The sequence below is a fragment of the Lepidochelys kempii genome, chromosome 4, assembly GCF_965140265.1.
Source record: "Lepidochelys kempii isolate rLepKem1 chromosome 4, rLepKem1.hap2, whole genome shotgun sequence".
Taxonomy (NCBI): domain Eukaryota; kingdom Metazoa; phylum Chordata; order Testudines; family Cheloniidae; genus Lepidochelys; species Lepidochelys kempii.
In genome coordinates this window covers 87752633-87774936 of record NC_133259.1, presented here as the reverse complement: position 1 = coordinate 87774936, position 22304 = coordinate 87752633, and the positions used below count along the sequence as shown (strand labels likewise).

The 22304-nt window shown below is 41.2% G+C and overlaps 2 protein-coding genes and 1 long non-coding RNA gene across 4 annotated transcripts in view; 1 reads left to right on the top strand and 2 right to left on the bottom strand.

The window, feature by feature from the left end:
• Positions 1–6367, top strand: part of PAICS (phosphoribosylaminoimidazole carboxylase and phosphoribosylaminoimidazolesuccinocarboxamide synthase) — a 63532-nt gene extending 57165 nt beyond the window's left edge. The window contains exons 15-19 of the mRNA XM_073343195.1: positions 17–130; positions 1989–2072; positions 2171–2351; positions 4105–4263; positions 5299–6367. Coding sequence (XP_073199296.1) covers positions 17–130; positions 1989–2072; positions 2171–2351; positions 4105–4263; positions 5299–5465 — 705 coding nt within the window. The 3' untranslated portion in view covers positions 5466–6367. The remainder of the gene's footprint in view (positions 1–16; positions 131–1988; positions 2073–2170; positions 2352–4104; positions 4264–5298) is intronic.
• Positions 6368–9213: 2846 nt separating this feature from the next.
• On the bottom strand, positions 9214–11504 carry LOC140910606 (uncharacterized). Its single transcript, XR_012158661.1, has 2 exons — positions 10437–11504; positions 9214–9777 (listed from the first exon to the last, which is right to left on the bottom strand). It is a non-coding gene; the product is annotated as an uncharacterized lncRNA (long non-coding RNA).
• Positions 11505–14672: 3168 nt separating this feature from the next.
• The window catches only part of LONRF1 (LON peptidase N-terminal domain and ring finger 1), a 29506-nt gene continuing 21874 nt past the window's right edge, over positions 14673–22304 (bottom strand). The window contains exons 9-12 of one of the 2 annotated variants that reach the window (XM_073341956.1): positions 20847–21005; positions 20556–20718; positions 19650–19802; positions 14673–15893 (exon numbers count right to left, since the gene is read on the bottom strand). In XM_073341956.1, coding sequence (XP_073198057.1) covers positions 15735–15893; positions 19650–19802; positions 20556–20718; positions 20847–21005 — 634 coding nt within the window. In that variant the 3' untranslated portion in view covers positions 14673–15734. Of the gene's footprint in view, positions 15894–19649; positions 19826–20555; positions 20719–20846; positions 21006–22304 lie in introns of those variants that run through there. The other variant, XM_073341957.1, reaches the window with a different exon arrangement.

Genomic DNA, 22304 nt, shown 5'->3' with positions numbered 1-22304 from the left:
TGTTTAATTTTGCTAGATTGAGTTTGGTGTTAATATAACTACAAAAGAGATTGTCCTTGCTGATGTTATTGATAATGATTCTTGGAGACTGTGGCCGTCAGGAGACCGAAGCCAGCAGAAGGACAAACAGGTAATACTATTACCATTTTGGGTCTGAATCAGAGATAAAAAACAAAACTACATCTTATTTTGGTGGGGCCGGGGGGCTGTGTGGACAGCATTCAAGCAACTGCTGTGAGCTGCTTTCCTTGGCAGTCTATGCTTATGCAAGGTAGGCCACAAAGCATTTAAGGTCTGATCCTGTTCAAGTCAATGGCAAAACTTCCATTGATTTTAATGGCAACAGAATCAAGTCCTTAAGGATGCCTGTGTCGTTAATAGGAATTCCTGCAATATTTTCTGGTGTTATCATAGTGCCTTGTGTATAATGTTAAGTCTGCAGGGATCTCCAGAACTTCTTGCATAAAATGTACTCCTTGAGTGTGAATTATTCAAATAATTGAGTGACACAGACACACACTGATGAAGTACTAGAAGTCAGAAACATGCCATGAAGATGAAAATTGGCTCACCAATGGGTCCCAAGTTTCTCCTTTCAGAGCCTCTTGATTTGTCTAGGCCAAAGTTTGTCCTGTTTTAACTCAGTTTAACTGATAACTAACATTGATGTAATTGCTGGTCTAGACCAGTGGTTCTCAGCCAGGAGTACACATACCCCTGGGGGTACATTGGCTCATCTAGATATTTGCCTACCTTTACAACAGGCTACATAAAAAGCACTAACAAAGTCAATACAAACTAAAATTTCATACAGACAATGACTCTCTATACTGATCTATATACTATACACTGAAATGTAAGTACAATATTTATATTCCAATTGATCTGTTTTGTAATTATATGGTAAAAAATGAGAAAGTAAGCATTTTTTCAGTAATAGTGTGCTGCGACACTTTTCTATTTTTGTCTGATTTTGTTTTTAAGTGAGGTGAAACTCTGGGGTACACAAGACAAATCAGACTTCTGAAAGGGGTACAGTAGTCTGGAAAGGTCAAGAGCCACAAGTCTAGACAGTCCACAGATGTTTGTTGCCTGGAACAAAGATTTGTGGTTTATCCTAGACTGAGTCCATTGTGGGGCACCATTTTAGCTGCACTGAATGCTGCTTTCGTGGAACTTCTGTGATTTTAGTCACTTCCACTAATACTGTAGACTCTCTCGAGTAGGCACAAGCTGCCATAACTTATGTCTATGATAATCCAAGATACAGTAGTGTTCCAGTGCTATTACTAACAAATTAAAACTGGAAAGCAGCATTAGGTCTGCTTCCTTTAAAAACTGAATGAAATGAAAAATTATGGTGTTTCCTCTTCACTCATTTTAGCTGTTATACTACAAATATACAACTGTATTTGCTTCTGAGCAAATCGCTGGTGTGGTGGTAATCCACCATTACTATAACTTTGGCGTTTACTTTTTTTTGTTAGGTGTTGGCTGTACTTTACTGCAGTTGCTGTCCTGTGATTGAAGCTCTGCTTCCAAATTAAAATTAACATGCCAAAGCAGCATGGTGTATATTTGCAAGGAAGCCTCCAGCTGACTTCAGTTGGGCATGAGAGGGCTAGCTAACACATCATGGCTGAGGCAACCAAGCACTGAAGTTGAGTTTTCTCTCAGAAAGGAATTGACTGAAGTAGAGGGTGCTGTGACTCTACTATAATGTGGTGGACAATAGTGCTTGCTGGAGCTAATGGCTCAAAATTTGAGATGTTGGGATTCTCTTGATGTCATGTTGGCCTCAATTCATGGGGAAGAATCTATTGTAGAATATATATATTTCAAGAAACAGGTGTTTGAAAGATGGCATAAATTTCTCTAGCCTCTGGTAGTAGAATGGTTGCACCTGGTTGAATATTTAAGAGCAAAATGATTGACCATCACACTTCCAAATAGAACATCAGGAATAACTTGCTATCTGTGTATTTCAGTCTTACCGTGATCTAAAAGAAGTAACTCCTGAAGCGCTTCAGATGGTTAAAAGAAACTTTGAATGGGTTGCAGAAAGAGTGGAGGTACCCCTGTTAATATTAACTGTAGTCTGTGTAGAAATTGACAATCTTGTGTACTCTGTTCAAGTTCTGTGGTTCATTTTTCTTTTTTTCCACTCCAGTTGCTGCTGAAAACAAAGAGCCATGGTAGAGTTGTGGTGTTGATGGGATCATCTTCTGATCTTGGCCACTGCGAAAAAATTAAAAAGGCATGTGCAAACTTTGGAATTCCTTGTGAGCTACGAGTGACATCTGCTCACAAAGGGCCAGATGAAACTCTGAGGATCAAGGCAGAGTATGAAGGTAAACCCTGACTAGTCATGTATTAAGTTTAGAGCCAATAACTAGAGTTCTTCAGATTCCTGAGAACTTTGCCACAAACTGCATGAAATTTATCGCCCTCTTCTTTATAAGCACCTTGTACGTATGTGAAGACTTATCGTGTCTCCCTTCAGTCTTCTCTCCTCCAAACTAAACAAACCCAGGGTTTTTTTTTTGTTTTTTTTTTCAATCTTTCCTTATAGGTCATGTTTACTAGACCTTTAATCGTTTTTGTTGCTCTCCCCTAGACTTTCTCCAATTTGTGCTACTGAGAACTGGACACAGTGTTACAGTTGAGGCCATGTCAGTGCTGGGTAGAGTTGAAGAATTAATACTTTTTGTCTTGCTTAAAACACTTCTGCCAATACATCACAGAATTGGGGGAGGGGTGTTTTTTGCAGCAAAATTACATACTTGACTCATTTCATTTGTGATCCACTGTAACACTGAGATCCTTTTCTGCAGGACTCCTTCCTAGGCAGTTATTTCCCATTTTGTATTTGTGATTATTCCTTTCTAAGTATAGTACTTTGCATTTGTCCTTATTGAACTTCATCCTGTTTATTTCTCCAATCTGTCAAGGATTGTCATTGAATGCTAATCCTGTCTTCCAAAGCACTTGCAACCCCTTCCAGTTCGGTATTGTCTGCAAACTTTATAAATGGTACTCTGTATCATCACCTGTTTCATTGTCAGCTGCTCCTTCTCCCGCATCCATACCTGTCTAAGTCTAACGGCTTCTTTCTCCCCAAAAATCTTGCCTTCCTCTCTATCCCAACAGCTAAAATTCTTTCTCAGGCCCTGATCATCTCAACATCTTGGATTACTGCAATGTCCTGCTATGTACACACACATTGTCACTTCTTATTCTGGAGAAAAAATGCCAGCTGCTAAAACTTAAGTCTCTCCTTCATCTAATGTCATCTTTTTTGGACCACACCACTGGCTGCCCTTTGCACACTGCAGCTGGGTGGAAAACCATATCTTGTGATGCCCACAGAATAGAAAACAATGAATAATGGGGTGGACACTAGTACTCTGTACCAAAAAACCCTTAGATTTTATTAAAAAACCATGTGCCTTGACTGAACATAAGGAGTAATTTCACTTGTTGCTCCTGCAGACCTGTGCTTGCATGGACATGTAGGTACTTCCATGCACCATTGTACACTCTGTGCATGTAGATATGGGAGTTGGGGACACAGTGTGGGCAAGCACAGATTTTCCAGATGTTATTTAGAAGCCCTGATATTGAACTTTGCAGAACTAATATTTACAAATTTTGTTGCAACAGGCCAAACTTTTTAATTAACAAAAAATCCAGTGATTCAACAGTTTCCATTAAGAAATGGCCAGTACGCACCATTATCATGAATCTTCAAAGTTTTCTTCCCCTGTTTGAGAAAGGAGTTCGATGTATGAGTTGCCTCTCATATGCTGCTTCTGTAGATGGTGTAACAAGAGCAGTGATTGATAGTTACTGAATATTACTAAAGGAAATTACAACATTGTATTCCAAAAAAGAGAAATCTGAGCAACACTAAAACTTAACTGATTCGTAATAAGAATTTCAAAAAAAGGTGTGTGTGTTTGCAGGGGGGAGGTATTTAGACACAGAGCCTTTCCATGAAAGCAGGTGTGGGAAAGGAAAAATGTATAAATCTCTCTCTCTCCTCTCCTCCCCCCCACTGGTTTTTGATATTTACTTGCTAATGCTCGTGTGTGTGTGTGTTAGGTGATGGAATCCCTACTGTGTTTGTGGCGGTAGCTGGCAGAAGCAATGGCTTGGGACCAGTGCTGTCTGGTAACACGTCATATCCAGTTGTCAGCTGTCCTCCTCTCTCAGCCGATTGGGGTGCTCAGGATGTCTGGTCTTCTCTTAGACTGCCCAGTGGTAAGAAGCGTCATGTTGACCTATGGCATATGTAGTTACATTCTTGTAGTAATTAGCCCCCCATTTTTTTTAATACTGGACACATCTGCCAAATTCAGCAGTGCTGAAAATGCCTTTGACCCATTTATATTGTCAGTTCAGCCACTGCTGAAGAGGGTTTGGAGGGGTAAATCCTTTTGACAGTAACATTTCAGTTTCCTGGTACAGATGGAGGTGGAGCCGTAGAAAATGAAGGAGGGGTAAACTTAACTTTCATTATAGTCTTACTCAAATAACTGACATTTAAAATAGGTACTGGAATTCATATGACATCTTAAAAAAAAAAAACCTCAGCTTGAGACTTAATTTTATGTTTTACCTTCATGAAACTGCTTTAGTATGTTTGTTAACCTAGCAACTGATCATATAAAACTGAAAGAGCCTTTCTATGATGCTTTAATGTTGAAAGAATTACTTGGCTGTGAAACTGCATCAGTCCTAAAGGTGCACATAGCTTGAAATTAAAAACCGCATTTTCTTAGACACTGAACAGTCCTCTGTATACATTCAATAGTCTGTTCAGATTTCAAGGTATATGCTGACTCAATCATTGTTGTCAGTAGTTATAGCAACATTGAATGAGAGAGGCTAAGGGGTTCTCAAACTGGGGGGCCGCAAGGTTCTTATATGGGGGGTTGGTCTGAGAACCACTAGGCTAAACTATACATATGGGGCGGATTTCTTTTTTTTTTTAAATCATCAAAGGCAAGGGAATTCCACTTTCTTCAAATATGCAGAGAGGTTTGGGGCATGTTGAAACTGTGTCAGTTGAAAACTGGCCATCTTGTCTTGTTTGGGAATGAAGGAATAAGGCAAGGATCTTTAGGGTTATTGAGGTTGCTTATGCTTTACCTTTTTTAAATTAGACTGGACAAAGTAAAATAAAAAATCCTGCAGTAACCATCAGGGCCTGAAAAATTACTTGTTAGTAATTTTTAGGATCATTGTAAATCCTGTTTTGATAACAGATTCGATTTTTTTCTTCTTCTACAACAGGTCTTGGCTGTCCTACTATACTCTCACCCGAAGGAGCTGCGCAGTTTGCTGCTGAGATTTTTGGATTAAATAACCACTTGGTGTGGGCCAAGCTGCGCTCAAGCATGTTGAATACATGGATCTCCTTGAAGCAGGCTGACAAAAAACTTAGAGAATGCACCTTATAAATAACTTGTTAAAAGGAAAGTAATGCAAACTATATAAAAAATAGTGCCATGTGCAAAATTGTCTTCACGCTAGGATCTTCATGTAGATCACTTGGAAATCTTAAGCCCTTTGTTGTGTAAGAGGATACATCTTGTATGGTAGATGATAGCCTCTACAATTGGTCTTGTTTTTTTTAATAAATGGAAGCATACAGGATAGTTGTTTGACTTGCTCAGAATTGTGTTCTGCTTTAGTCCTTGTATACTGCTTTAACTACAGACTACACAATATCAAAATGCAGGTTTAGTGTAATTTGCACTTGGATTTATCACTTGTCCCTAGCAGTATTACTACAGAATGTTATTGATAAAGCTTGGATTTACTAACTCCACTGAATGGACTGCCAATCCAAAACAGAAAATGTTTATGCTGTTCTGTTTGCAGTTATGAAAATGTGTTCCCTAAGCAATAACACAGCTGTAGATTGCAATCCTAACTGGAAGACAGTTCTGGAATGGACTTGGACATCCAGCCATCCTATTAGAGGTTGTAAAAGTATATAGAAGAAAGCCAGCCATATCACAAGATAGGATGTTAGCTTATTCAGTATTTTCTGAAGCAATGTCCTCATGTTAACAGTAATGCTCCTTATACAGCAGCAGACAAGATTAACTCAGAGTAGTAATCATGAGTTCAAAACTGACTTGTAAGCCTTTTGTCCTCTGTTAGAGTACAATGAATTCTTTCCATTTCACTCGTTCTGCTTTAAAGAGCCTCTGATAATCTCATAGCAGACTTCATTTTTAGAAAATTTTGGTGTGTGCGCGTCTTTCTTCCCTTATTTTTATAGTGGGAGAAGAAGTTGGTTGCTAAGGAAACTCATTAAATAATTGAAGGTGGAAATAAACAGTTAAGTGAAATACTGATGAGATCTAAGCATGACTTTTACCTCCATGAAACTCTTGTTCTTAATTAGGTCAACTTTATTACAGTACTGATTCTAACAAACATGCAATTTCCCAACTTATGTGATAGCCTATGCTTTTAAAATAACAAATAAACTGTTAAATTCCAATTTGCTTTATGCAGAGGTTTCTCCAGTAGGTATACTCACGGTATCTAGATTTTTTTTTTTTTAATTTACATGCCATGGCTGATACTAAATTAAAATGGCTGTGCTAAATAACTTGCTTGACATAGTGCTTTATAACTACATGCATGCAGCACTACTAACATGCAGCACACTATTACTTTGGAAGGGGAGAGGAGGTTTCACTAGAGATACAGGAACAAGCCCCTATGCCTATAGGCTGTCCTGGGGGTGCTTTCATAGTCACATTGATAGATGGACCCTATAGTCTTGGTTACCTCAAAGGCCCACACACAATGACCTTTATGCTACTTAATTTATGTACCATGGAAGGAATGAAGAACTCAGTTCATCATGCTGGGATTTGAACCTCTGATTCCTGAAAGTTTAGGAAGAGGTTTATGCTACATAACTATTGTGACAGGAAACATGTTTGGCATTACAGAGGCTTCTTGTGATGGTGGTCATCCATTAAGATACTGTAATAGAGAACATGGACCATGTGGCACAGTACAAGACCTGAGGCCTGAACCAAAGGCTGGGAATCAGTCAGGCCATGTATTAAAGCAGATGCTTACCAGTTCACTGTCTGGTACATGAACTTGGCAGAGTACTGCTAGTGTTGCTAAAACACAGGCACTCCTACAGGTATATCTATACTAAGAACTTAGGTCAAATTTATAGAAGTCGATTTTTTAGAAAGCAGTTTTATACAGTCGATTGTGTGCGTCCCCATTAAAGCACATTATGTCGGTGGAGTGCGTCCACAGTACCAAGGCTCGCGTTGACTTTCAGAGCGTTGCACTGTGGGTAACTATACCACAGTTCCTGCAGTCTCTACCGCCCATTGGAATTCTGGGTTAAGCTCCCAATGCCTGATGGAGCAAAAATATTGTCACGGGTGGTTTTGGGTACGTCAGTTGCCCCTCCCTCTGTGAAAGCAACAGCAGACAATCGTTTCGTGCCTTTTCTCTGTGTGGACGCCATACTGCTTTCAGCAGATGGTGCAGTAGGACTGCTAACGATCATCAAATGACCGCTTCTGCTGCCACTCTGCTCTTCTGATGCTATGAATCCACCTCACAGGTCCTCTATATGACCGTCATCATCCACTGCTTCCGCTGCCACTCTGCTCTCCTGGTGGTCTTGCAGGGCTGTTTCTGTTGCAACTCTGCTCAGCTGCTCTTGTCTCACCATACAATGGCAAGTGTGCAGCCTGCTCAGCTGCTGTGTCCTGGCAGCAGATAGTGCAGTAGGTCTGCAAAACTGGTCATCCAACCACCGCTTCCCCTGCAACTCTGCTCTCCTACAGACGCCATACCACGGCAAGCATGGAGCCCGCTCAGATCACCGTGGCAATTATAAGCATTGTAAACACCTCGCACATTATCATACAGAACACGCAAAAGCAGGCGATGGCAGCGCGGTGACAAGAGTGAGGAGAACATGGACACAGACTTCTCTCAAAGCACAGACCCTGGCAATTTGGCCATCCTAGTGGCAATGGGGCAGGATCTTGACGTGGAATGCCGATTTTGGGCCCGTGAAACAAGCACAGACTAGTGGGACTGCATAGTGTTACAGGTCTTGGATGATTCCCAGTGGCTGCGAAACTTTCACATGCATAAAGGCACTTTCATGGAACTTTGTGACTTGCTTTCACCTGCCTTGAAGTGCAAGAATACCAAGATGAGAGCAGCCCTCACAGTTCACAAGCGAGTGGCAATAGCCCTCTGGAAGCTTGCAACACCAGACAGCTACCGGTCAGACGGGAATCAATTTGGAGTGGGCAAATCTACTGTGGGGGCTCATGGATCCAAGTAGCCAATGCAATCACTGAGCTGCTGCAATCAAGGGTAGTGACTCTGGGAAATGTGCAGGTCATAGGGAATCCCACTGCAGCCAAGCCATCCACTAATTGTGGTGGGGCGATAGAACACATATCCCTATCTTGGGACCGGAGCACCAAGGCAGCCAGTACATAAACCAAAAGGGGTACTTTTCAATAGTGCTGCAAGCACTGGTGGATCACAAGGGACGTTTCACCATCATCAATGTGGGATGGCTGGGAAAAGTACATGATGCTTGCATCTTCAGGAACACTGGTCTGTATGAACAGCTGCAGCAAGGGACTTACTTTCCAGACCAGAAAATAACCGCTGGGGATGTTGAAATGTCTATTGTTATCCTTGGGGACCCAGCCTACCCCTTAATGCCCTGGCTCATGAAGCCATACACAGGCACCCTGGACCATAGTCAGGATCTGTTCAACTATAGGCTGAGCAAGTGCAGAATGTGTATTTGGATGTTGAAAAGCATGCTAGCGCAGTTTACTGACTCGGTTAGACCTCAGTGAAACCAATATTCCCATTGTTACTACTACTTGCTGTGTGCTCCACAATATCTGTAGGAGTAAGGGGGAGTCATTTATGGGGGGGTGAGAAGTTGAGGCAAATCGCCTGGCCGCTGATTACGCGCAGCCGGACACCAGCATGGTTAGAAGAGCACAGCAGGGTGCGCTGCACATCAGAGAAGTTTTGAGAACCAGTTTCACTGCCGACCAGGCTATGGTGGGACAGTTCTGTTTGTTTCTCCTTTATGAAAATCCCCCCCCTTGATTCACTCTACTTCCCTGTAAGCCCTCTTCTCTCCCCTCCCCCCCAATCACTGCATGCAGAGGCTATAAATTCTTTATTAATTCATCACACAAATAGGGGGATAACTGCCAAGGGGTGGGGGAGAAGTCAAGGACAAAGCCACACTGCATTCAAAACTTATTGAATGCCAGCCTTCTGTTATTTGGGCAGTCCTCTGGGGTGGAGTGGTTGGGTGCCCGGAAGCCCTCCCCCACACCTGTGTTCTTGGGCGTCTGGGTGAGGAGGCTACAGAACTTGGGGAGGAGGGCAGTTGGTTACACAGGGGCTGTAGTGGCAGTCTGTACCTTTCCTGCACCTCAACCATACGCCAGAGCGTATCAGTTTGATCCTCCAGTAGCCTCAGCATTGCATCCTTTCATCATGCTGCCACCACCTCTTCTCTTGATCCTGCCACTTGTCCTCACGTTCATTTTGTGCTTCCCTGGACTCTGCCATTGTCTGCCTCCACGCATTCTGCTGGGCTCTTTCAGTTTGGGTCGACTGCATGAGCCCAAAGAACATTTCATCGCAAGTGTGTTTTTTTCACCTTATCTGCACTAGCCTCTGGGACAGAGATGCTAGTCACAGTGTTGAAAACATTTGCAGCTACATGAGGGAAAAAAGGGAGATTAAAATTGAAAAAGACACATTGGCCATTTAAAAGGAGGGGCTGATGTTTTCGGGTTAACGTGCTGCACAAACCCAACTAAACCCCCACACACCCCCAATTCTCTGGGATGATGACTTCACCCCTCCCCGCACCGCATAGCTAACACCGGGGATGATTTCTTTTCAGCCACAGGCAAACAGCCCAGCAGGAATGGCCACCTCTGAATGTCCCCTTAATAAAATTCCCCTATTTCAACCAGGTGACCATGAATGATATCACGCTCCTGAGGATAACATAGAGAGATAAAGAACAGATGTTGCTTGAATGCCAGCAAACACCAGGACCACATACTGACATGCTTTCTTATGCAATGATTCCAGACTACGTGCTACTGGCCTGGCGTGGTAAAGTGTCCTACCATGGAGAACGCAATAAGGCTGCCCTTCCCAGAAACCTTTTACAAAAGCTTTGGGAGTACCTCCAGGACTACTTCATTGAGATGTCCCTGGAGGATTTCTGCTCCATCCCCAGCCACTTTTTCAGTAGCTGTACTGGCTGTGAATGCATCCCAAGTCTTCAGGGCAAATTAATCATTAAACATGCTCGCTTTTAAACCATGTATTATATTTACAAAAGGTACACTCAGCAGAGGTACCTTCTCCGCTTTCAAGGTCCGGGAACCTGGGTTGGGAGGGTACTGTCTCCAGGGTGATAAACAGTTCCTGGCTGTCGAGAGAACGGTTTCTCCACTTGCCTGGTAAGCGCTATATTCAACCTTCCCCTCATCATCTTCCTCGTCCCCAAAATCACAAAAGCATTTTAGCATCTAAAATAAAAAAGTAAACAATATGCATGCCTAGCATCTCCCTACAGATTCTTCCACAGTCTCTGTGTGTGTGTGTCTGCTTGTCTCCCTGTCAGAGCTCACTGACAACTGACTCTTCAGAGGAATCAAGTCACTTTTAATTATTTAGTTTTCTTTTGATCTGGTAATATGCAGCTTTGGCAAAACAAGGTTTGCAACTGGTTGGAGAATAGTAAGCTAACAGCTTGCCTCATCATCTTCCAAGTGGGTGCTTGGGTGTCCTTATCAGGGAAGCTATTGTATCACTTTCATTCAGACCCCACTGAATTAGAGCATTATAGATGTAAACATTCCACTATCCTCAATGTAAGTTAGATCAATACGGTCACATGAAATTCTAACACCCCAATACACAGTAACACCCCCTGAGTGACTTGGTCACCTACAGTGTTCATAAAATTGTTCAGTATCTACAACATACCAACTACACATCTGTCAGCGTGAACACAGGACGACGACTTCAGCAAGGCACAAAGGAATAGCTACCAATATCCAAAAGAAGATTGTTTAAGGTAAATAGCCAGAAAACTTTAACAGTAAGGTGTATTGGAGTATGGTATATACACCTCTACCCCAATATAACGCATCTGATTAACATGAATTCGGATATAACGCAGTAAAGCATTTCCCCTCCTCCCCCTCCCAGGCTTGCACAAGCCTGGGAGGGAAGAAGAGTGGCAGCGCATTCAGGCGAGGAGGCAGAGCAGACGTGAGCTGGGGCAGAGCCGCAGCAAGTAACTGGGGAGTAGGGGCAGAGGAACCGCTCCCCTCCCCAGCTCACCTCCACTCCACCTCCTCCCCCCGAGCGTGCCACCGTTCTGCTTCTCCCCCCTCCCTCCCAGGCTTGCCACGCCAAACAGCTGATTCGTGGCAAGCCTTAGAGGGAGAGAGGGAGCGGGGAGAAGCGGATCAGTGGCAGCGCTCAGGGGAGGAGGTGGAGCAGAGGTGAGCTGGGGCGGGACAGGGAGCTGCCGATGGGTGCTTTGCACCCACCAATTTTTCTTCCTGGGTGCTCCAGCCCCAGAGTTGGCGCCTATGGCAGCAGTCTGTCTAGCTCTGACACGCTGCTCTGAGCAGCGTGTTAAGGGGGCCAGGCAGGAGGGTGGGTTGGGGGTTCTCAGGGGTCAGTCAAGGGCAGGAAATAGGTGGGAGTCAGATAGGGGGCGGGGCCAGGCTGTTTTGGGAGGCACGGCCTTCCCTACCCAGCCCTCCAGAGCAAGTTCGATAGAACGCAGTAAGATTTTTTTTGTCTCCCGAGGAACGCATTACATCGGGGTAGAGGTGTAGTATCTTGTTCAAGGTACACGATGACAGTCCTATTCCTGCAAGCATTTCGAACTGGACAGGAAAAGTGCTAGGAGACATGAAAGAACAATCACACTTACAGGGAAGACTCAGGATTTTTTCCCACCATTCTCAGTGTGTGGACATACCACCATTTTTATAAAAAGACTTATAAACTACCTTCCCTCCCATTCATAATCTCATCCCTGGGGCAATTGTACTGATTGCTTATGTCGAATAGTAATATTAGGAAAGAAATATTAGTAACTAATACAAAGTATTTTGCTCTTTTGGGAGCATACTGATTTTGCTTTTTTATTTTCTCCCACAGAAGGATGGCAGCTCCAAAACCAGGAGACAGATCTGTCTCCTCACAGTGGCCATTAAGACAGGCGGTTAGGTTTTGATAGGCCTCCAAGGATCCCATTTCTATTAAAGAGCCTGGAAGCTATAAAAGCAGCCAGAAAGCCGTGTAACTAGCCAGCACTTCAGACCAGGGATTCTCAACCTTTTTCTTTCAGAGGCCCCCCCAAACAGGATATAAAAACTCCATGGCCCACCTGTGCCACAACAACTGGTTTTCTGCATATAAAAGCCAGGGCCAGTATTAGGGGTTAGCAAGCAGGGCAATTGCCTGGGGCCCCATACCACAGGGCCCCAGCAAAGCTAGGTTGCTCAGACTTTGGCTTCAGCCCCAGATAGCAGAGCTCAGGGCCCTGGGGTTCAGCCCCATGCAGTGGGGCTTTGGCTTTCTGCCCTGGGCCCCAGTGAGTATAACACTGGCCCTGCTTTTAGGACCCCCAGAAACCTTCTCATGGCCCCCCACAGTGCCCCAGACCCCTGGCTGAGAACCACTGCTTCAGACCACTAAAAAGTATTAACTTTTGGAACTGCTGGATTAAATCTAAATTATCTGTCATCTCTACTTTCTATGAAGCAGGGGAAACCAAACCAAACCCCCAAATACTTCTCTCAGGTCTAGAGTTCCAACTGATTTGAACAGGATTATCTTGATGAGACCTTGTTATTACATTATTGACAAACTGTGACCATATAGATCATTGTTGCAACGAAGGTCCTATGGTTGCACCAGGTCTTGTACAGAGGAGGCCAAGTAGGGTGTCTGTGGAAAGGGTGTAGTTTGCTGGTTATGCTGTCTATGTGTATCATTTTTATATTTGAAGTTATGAATATTGGCTATGTATTTGTTTGATTCTAAGTAGCCTCAGTGAAGCAGTTGGTCAGCTTCTTGAGAATGGGCACTTACTTAACGGACAATGGACTTTGGGCGACCCTAATCCACATCTGAGCTTTCCTGGGAACTTTCAAACTAACATGTAAACAATGGTGTCGGCCTGCAAAAAGCTGAATCATTCAGAAACATGTGACTTGCTCAGGTGGCTACAGGCTCCATCTTGTTGCTGTGATTTTGCACAGGAGAACAAAGGGGTTTCTGCCCACAAGAGAAAGACCCTGGAAACCCCTCCATTTGGTCTTCAGCTGGCTCAAAAGGTAGCCTCTCCCCCCTAAAGAGATGCCTGAAAGAAACTGGAACAAAGGACAGTAACTATAGGGGTGTGAATGATCGCGTTTTTGTTTTATTCTTTGTTCTGTTATTATTTGGAACCACTTAAACCCTACGTTTAATATTTAATAAAATCACTTTTTGCCTATTGATTAACCCAGAACAAGTAATACATGCCTGGGGGAGCAAACAGCTGTGCATATCTCTGTATTATAGAGGGTGGACAATTTGTGAGTTTAACCTGTAAAAGCTTTATACAGAGTAAAACTGATTAATTTGGGGTTTGGATCCCATTGGGAACTGGGTGTCTGGGTACTAGAGACAGGAACACTTTCTAAGCTGTTTTCAATTAAGTCTGCAGCTTTTGGGGGACGTGGTTCAGAGCTGGGTCTGTTTGCAGCAAGCTTGTGTGTCCTGCTCAACAAGACAAGGTTCTGCAGTCCCAAGCTGGCAGGGAAAACTGGCTCAGAGGTAGTCTCAGAGCACGTCAGGCGACAGTTCCAAGGGGGTCTCTGTGACCCAACCCATCATACTTGCAACTGGCCAAGTACTAATTTTACATCAAGAATATCTGCCACTTAATACCAAGGAAACCAAGTGGGTATAATAAAATTAGAGTTTTTAAGATATTGTCAAGAGGTCCTCACAAGAGGTGGCGAGGGGAGCAAATAAGAAAGGGAGAACCTAGCCTGACTAAAGCCTTTAAGCAGAAAGTATTAAGAACTTGACTCAAAACAAAAAGCTTCTTTAGTTCTCTTTCCTTCTTACTACTGATCAATGAAAACTGGCATTTTCCACAAATAACATTAAAGAACAGGTTGTGTTGATAAGGCCGTAAGAATACTCAAATTGCACGAATTTGAGGAGCCGCTAATATCTGAAGACGACTGTGGGTTGAGGACAGAACAAGGAACAGAGTTTAATAAAATGTAAAGCTCAAGTTCTTAAATTTGGAAGGAGAAAACAAAACTACAGCTAAAAACAGGACAGACAAATTATTCTGATGAAACCTCAGTGTCTGGTCTGACAGAATAGGAACTGATGGCAAGAAATCAATGTACATGCCATACTCATGTCCATGAAGTGCTTGCAACCCTGACCTAGGCTAACAATGCTTCTGGCTCTGTGTAAGACCCCCCCCCCCAAATGGAGATGTATGAAAACAATTTTATAAAAAAGTAACATTTAGTTAAGTTACCAAGTATTACAAACATAGCTTTTCTTGAAAATTAAATATATTAGCAAAAGCAAGATTTGTAAGAATTATTTTACAAAATGATTTACATACAAGAAAGCCTAATGTGTCAGACATTCACAAATATGCAGCCAACGGATAATTACAAAAGTACCAATTGGCAACATGAATTCTAACCTTGCCACTGCAGTTAGCTCTACTATTAATATGAATAAGGCATAGAGGCAGCAAACAATTTATAAACTTTTTTTAAAGTCACCCTTTAAGCTTGTTTAAAAAAAATCTGAATGCACAATTCTAGCATACTATATTAAAGCTTCTTATTATAAGCTCTATAAACTACTTAAGTGCTCAGAAGGACCACCAGTCTGAAAAGCCCAATAAAATTGTAACTGGTACTAAACGCTTGTTTTCAATTTTCCCTTTGAACATGTACAGTTATAGGTACAAAAGCCATATTCACAGTTTAATTATCTTTGACAGAAGTACCATGTTCATTTTTTTTGCAGTTGTTCCTTAAAACCAGCTCTAATTTAATCATAATTCATGGCACTTGTTCTGTGTTGCAAATATTTATAAGATAATTAAGAATCGGTGCCATAGTCAAGACAGTTCAGCAAGAGCAGTAATTTCCAACAGCAACATTCAATACTATATTTCAAATATTTGTGCAAATAGCAGCAGGACAGTTGTATCTGAGGCAAGCTCTTATTTGCAAAAAATGCATCCTTAATGCTGTAAACTTGGACTGTCAGCCTTAAGTCTTGCATTTTCCACAGCTTTAAAAAGTCAGTGGCAATAAATTCAAGTCTTAGCATGACTGTCTCATACACAGTGCAAATAATGTAGAGTTTTTCCATGTTCTGTGGCTGGATTGATTTTTGCATGTGCAACTTTAGTGGTCTATCCTTCTAGTTGAAGACAGTGCCCATTTGAAGAACCAGATGGTTCAGGAAGTTGGCGAGGAGAGGAAGCAAATTCATCACACTTTTCAAACCAGCACTAGATGTGCAAAGGCAGCAAAAACTCCGGCTGTGATTACAACCAGAAAAGAGTAACTCTTCAGGAAGATCCAGGCGGTTAGTCACTTCGACTGGTCTCTAGAAAAATATGTGAGTATATGTTGGATTTTGATTAGACGTTCTTTCAAAGACATCATTGAGAGAACTGAGATCTGATACCTGGGATCTACAGGGAGGACAGCTAGAAGCCACCAACACCAAGCTGGTCCATTAGGTATTGCCTAAAATTAGAGAATGAATTGGATTACTGAATTAACAATTTAGCACAAGGTAAATTATATGCTGAATAATTTTTTAAAAAGACAAAAGCTAACTATGGAACAAAGTTTAGTCTAACATTAGTGGTCAAATAAAGTTATAATCCTCCTCTTCTGGTGCTTCAACCATGTTACTTTCTCCTCAAATCCCTTCTTTAGCTTCCTGTTTTATATCACATTTAATTCAAGACCCATACCCTCACCTTCAAGATTTACATAATCCTGGTCCCATGCACAACTGCTCTCATTCTTCCTACTCCCTCTTCTCAATTCTCTCTACTCTCTGCACCTTTACTTTGGAAGGGTCTCCATCTTCCTATCTGCCAACCACCTCCCTCCTCTCCGCAAAATACCTTACTTCCATGAAACTTTCCACCCTTGTTTTTCCACCAATAAGCTTACTACACTTCCTCTTTTAACAGAACAATTGTCCTGTGTCTCACTGTTAGTGCAAAGACCCCTTTTAAACTTATAGCACTACACTAAGCAATAACTAGTGTTCCGCATTTTCAGTTTTCATTTGTAAAAGAAATTCTGGTAATTTTTTTATGTTTATTTTCCAAACAAAACGGGGATGAAATTGGGAAAAAATCAGGAACAAAAAAGTTTGTAATACACATTTTACTACAGTACAGCTGACTTTTTTTTTTTAAGTTATTTTTTGTCTGTCTCAGAGAGAGTAGTTTTTCCAGAAATCCTAGTTTATGTACAGTCACAATTTTCTCCAAAGTATCCTCCCTCACGTTGAGCCTCTTGCTGTCTTGGAAGTAGTCCAACTTTGAAAATTAGCACTATCCATCATCAATAGACCAATAAATCCAGGGAATACACCCAAAGCTTGCCATACCCAAAGCTTGCCATACCACTCTGCTGAAGTTGGAAAGCGTGTCTTGATTGTTCCAAAAATCCAACACATCCAGTTTCACGTTGTCAGGGTTATGCATGTTCATGTAAGCATTTCAGATTTGAAATATCTTTAGTGGCAAATGGAAGAAACACTCTGGCATAACGGATGTAGTCTGTGCAAAGTTCACCTTGAGAAAAGTGGGTGACATTCCAAAAAGAATCTTTGGCACAAAAAGCTCTTCAGGGTCCAGATTACGGGCCACGATCAACTCCCATTTTTTGGGGAGTGTTGTGTTGAAGGTTTTGAACACTTTTTTGTTCTTGTGTTCCAAGGTTGGAAGGATTTCCAGAAACAGCTGGGTTCTCTTACTGTATGTTTCTCCTGCAGCTTTTGTGCTCAATTCAGCTGGATTTTGGTTGTCAAGATCCGGTAAACAGCTGTATTGGCTAATATGTTGGCAGTACTCAGAGAAAACTCCAGTGTTTTTTGTGTGTCACACCGACTCCCAGTTTTCAACAATGAACACTACCTTTGTATGCAGAATCTGCCGGTCATTTTGGTTATTTGCCAGTCTCTTCAGAGTTTCTGCTTTAGAACCAATAATCTCAAGATTATCTAGGTCTTCTAGGAGATGTATTAGCATGGTCCATGCGTTATTTACATGACAGGCAGTGAAGTACAAGCTCATCCACTGATGTGGCACAACAGGGGTACGGAATTGACAGTCACATCAAACACAAAACAAAGTGGGTTTATTTGCTTTGAAATTGAACTAAAACAAAAAGGCCAAGAATTGGACGGTCCAGAGCATCAGACTCATCAAAAATCAGACTAGATACCACATTTCCATCAATTTGTTAGATACTAAAGCATCACCATTTTCTTTCAGATACTTACGAGGCAGGTTGTCTGCACTAGGAAGTGTTTTTGCTGGTGGACAGTACGGTCGCACAAAGTCACCAACAGGGCCCTCTGCAATTAGCAGCAGTTGTCTGACTAAACAAAGAGCACGCACAAAGTAACTGACACAATCATGCTGTGTCCTCTCTTTCATTATAGCCCTAGTGAAAGCTCCTGATATGGACTGTTTATTCCAAAACCCACTTTCTTCTTCAAGCTTCTTGTATCGCTTGCTTTCAACGTGCTCCTTTATTCTCTCAGCACGAGCAGTGACCTCACTGCTGCAATACCTGCAGCGCGATGCATCCTCTTCATTCCAGTCTTTACTTTTCTTGAAAACTTTTAAGCACTGATTTCTTATTGGTATTCAGACAGTTTTCCCTTTTCCCCCCATGTTTACTTTCTCTTTATCTGTGGAGGATTGACTGGCTAAATTCAGCGTCGCACTAAACCGACAGAAAGAAATAGGAGGCAACATTTCCTTGTGAGCCAGTCATAGCGCAATATTAACTTGATTTTCCGACCTCTACCATGTGTGTTGTGTATGTTTTACACTGTGGAATTGCTTCAAATCTCTGAGCTGCAGGACACAACAATCGCACAAAGCATTAGAATTTAACAAAAATAAGTACCCCCAAAAAATAATTAATGAATAAGTGGGTGTAAATCAGTAGAAAACCAAAACGCCTTTAATATTTAAAACAAAACAAAAAAACACCACCACACAATTTATCGGTGAAAAATCAGAAAAAACTGAAAACACGGAACACACAATAAGCAAGAACACTGGAGTTCCCAAAGGATTAAAATCTGATATAATCACTAACTGTTGGTATCTGCAATATTATCAGAGTATTTATATAGCGCTTCACATGCTAAGTATTATTTACTTCTAGCTGAAAGTTATTGTATATCAAGTAGTCAAAATTAGTCTTGCAGAAGCTTTGGCTGAAAAGCATGAGTACTAATATAAATATAGCCATCAGTGTTTGAAGAATATCTGCAGATTGGGTGTCCTTGTCTTCAGAATAAACTACCACCAATATAAAAGTAACATAGGAGAAACTTGAAACGAAAAGAAACAATTTAACATCCTTAGCTAAATGAAGCTCTTCTTTAAATGGACAGTTTTCAGCTACGCTCAGGCCTGACTTCTGTCTGCAGTTCAATTTGTGCTTGCAAAAGATAAGCCTGTACTTCCTGCACCTACAAGATTTGTACCCACAATGAGGTAATTATGTAGCTACTAAGGGCTTTGGGATCCACACTGCTGCAATCAATGCAGTGGGTGTCGATTTAGCGGGTATAGTGAGGGCCCATAAATCAACAGCAGAGTACTCTCTAGTTGACTCCGGTACTCCAGCTCCCCCAGAAGAGTAAGGTAAGTTGACCAGAGAGCGTCTCCTGTTGACACAGCGCAGTGAAGACACAGGGGTAAGTCTACCTAAGCTACGTCGACTCCAGCTACGTTATTCATGCAGCTGGCGTAGCGTAACTTAGGTTGATTTACCCCGGTAGTGAAGACAAGCCCTACGACTGCTACTATCCAGTGTGCCCACAAGGATGAGACTGGAACACTTGATATTTAGGGGCAAAAAATTAAAAGTTCACCAATGAACTGGGTTAGGTACAATATAAGACAAATCTATTTGACCAATAGTGTTAAGAAGCTATTTAAAATAAAGATGATCATGTTTGTTTTTTGCTAACTTTGTAGATAAAAATATCTACAAAGAAGCACTACCCTGCCCTGCCTAGAATGTCAATGAGGGATTCATGCAAAGCAACTGCAGCACAAAAAGAGGGGCAGAATGACCTCCTGTTGCTGCTTATAGAATGGACATAACTAGTGGAAATGGAAGATGGTACTGCATCCTCCACACAGCAGATCCCTGTAAAAACTGCTATGTTTAAAAGTGCAGGTTTTTTTAAAAAGTAATAAATGAATAACTGATGCCAAAATCTTCACTCACCTGTAGGTTTTCCTCTCTCTCTGGCATTGGCCCAAAGTGCTGAAGGATCTGGCTGCGAAATTTGTTCCTCAAGCTTTGGAACCAGCCACAAGCCTGATTGTATACTATGTCATGAAGCTCTCTCAGTTTCTTCAGCTCTTCTTCATCTGCAACCTATGATAGAACACTAGAGTAAGCTTAAATACACAACAAAGAATGAGATAATCAGTTTAACATACATTCCATTTCAACTGTTAGTAACAATCATTAAGCCTCGGCATTCATCCTAGCCTTGAGGGGCAATGGCAGAAAGGAGAAGAAAAAACCTTGTCGTACCGAAATCCCTCACTTCAGACCAAATACCTCTCATAAAATAGCAACATGACAAGAATTATGTAAGACACAATTGTATTTAAGTAGGTCATATTTAGAGTCTTGCTTTAAAATCATTCTGCATATTTAATTTACATTTGATGGGCCCACCTTTTTTATTATATTCTTTACTACAGTCACAACATTTAGATCAAGTTCTAATTCCGATGCAGCTAAACTCTAGAAATCAGTACTTTGGCATGTTTTATAGTTATGGTGGATAGCCAATACATATTTTTTTCTAATTTAAATAAGGTGTGGTGGGTTTTTTGGACACCTATTAGCTATGTACCAGTTCAAAAGTATTTTTTACTTCATAAAAGTTGATAGTATTGATTTGGCAAAAAAAGTACAATTCTAAGATAAATCTGACATCTCAAAAGGTCTAGAAAATCTTAGCTATTTTTATTTTTCTTTAATATAGGAGAACCATGTCTCCCAGTAACTGCTGTATAATCCCAAACATTTGAAGCCGAGTCTTTATGAACAAATGGTATAGCAAACTAAGAGTGCTGGTTAAGAGGAGTGTTACTGCTCAGAAAGAGTTCTAGATACCTTAATATCTTCCAAATATTCGATGTCTGCAGTACAATAGCCATCTTTCATCCCTCTTTGTAAAACTCTAAATCTCTTTCCACCAACTGTGTCAACAACAGACCTCCCATCAGGTAGGAAATGAATATTCCTAATTTGCAGCATACAACCATAATCTGCAAAACTGGAACCAGAAGCATTGTCAGCAATGCTAAATTCACAATTTTCAAGCATTTTTGAAATCCAAATGGGGGGAGAGGGTAGAACCATGGAGAACTCTTAGCTCATAAGAGCACAAGAATGGATGCTTACTTGTTTTGAGGGTCACTGACACACATCCCAAATTGTTTAGTCCCGGTTTCCATACTTCTGCGAATCATCAGTCGGTATCTTGGCTCAAACACATGAAGAGGGCAAGGCACAGTGGGGTATGCCATAGTGCAAACAAATACTGGAACATTCTTGGTCAAGCTAAAGACAAAACCAAAATAGATTAAATACACATTTGAAATCTAACCACAAGACTGTGCCAAGCCATAATAAACAACAGCAAAAGTGTTGCAATACATTTATTTTGCCAAAGGTGATCTAAAAAAATATATATATAAAGTAGTAGTGCTGGGTGTCTGTTGATTTTCATTATACCTGAATTCATAAAATGTCCCTGGCAGGGTGAACATTTATTGCTCTTTAAACATTTAAGTGTATTGTGGACAGTAGTTTATTCTGATCAAATATTTATAGCCAGAAAAAAAATTCAGTAGTTTGTAGCATATAAACTACCATTGAAAGAACACTTATTCTGTGAGATGCACCAATCTGTGAAAGTTTTACCAAAGTGAGAGGATAGTTTCTATAGTTGCAGTTACTGTAAGCCATCAGTGCAATACAAGGTAAAATTTGCTACACAACTACATGGCTCAAGTAGTAGCAGCTAACTGAGGGAATGAAATGGATTTGGTCAAATATTTTTTCCAACCTGTTTTTTTTTTTTTTTAAATCAATGTTTTTATTTTTGCTAGAAGCAGACACAAACAGTTAGCACTAAAAGTTACCCTATATCTTGCACTACACCTCTGCCTTTCAGAGTACACAAATGGTCATTTGAATGTTAGTGTTTTGCTCTGCACTGTAAGTTGCCTAAGTGGTAGTTTCTCACCAGTATTTTCTGACAGACAGATGGCTCTAAATATTAAAAGGAACAACTTGAAAGTCACTTTATTCGAATGTTTTGTACTTAAAGATAACCCCTAAGATTACAACTGAAAGATTAGAGAAAGTACTCATTTTTGAACTTTGTTTATTTTGTGCAGTTTTATCGATCACGCAACTCTGAGGGAAACTCAGAAGTATGCTTTTCCCCAGGCTTTGCATGAGGATATTTACCTATAACAGTAGCAAAGCTGAAACTGAATAGACAGCAATGTAGGCACAGAGAAGGAAGAGAGATGGGCCTGATCATGTTAGGTGGTGCTAATCATGAGCTCACCTAAGAGACCCTTATAAAAATGTTTTATTTTTAATTTCATGCCATACTAACTAAAATAGGACATTCATTAATTTTCTGAAGTTAGTAAATTTAAATACTAAGTTAACAGATTTTCCAATATTTAATGTTCCTTCACAAAACTATGAAATGCCATCATTAGAATCATTAACAAATGATACAAACATTTCTACCCTGACAGTAACTGGATTTCTTCAAGCTGTGTCCCCCTATGGGTGGCTCCACTTGAGGTGCTCACACTCCTTCAATCAGAGATTTTCAGC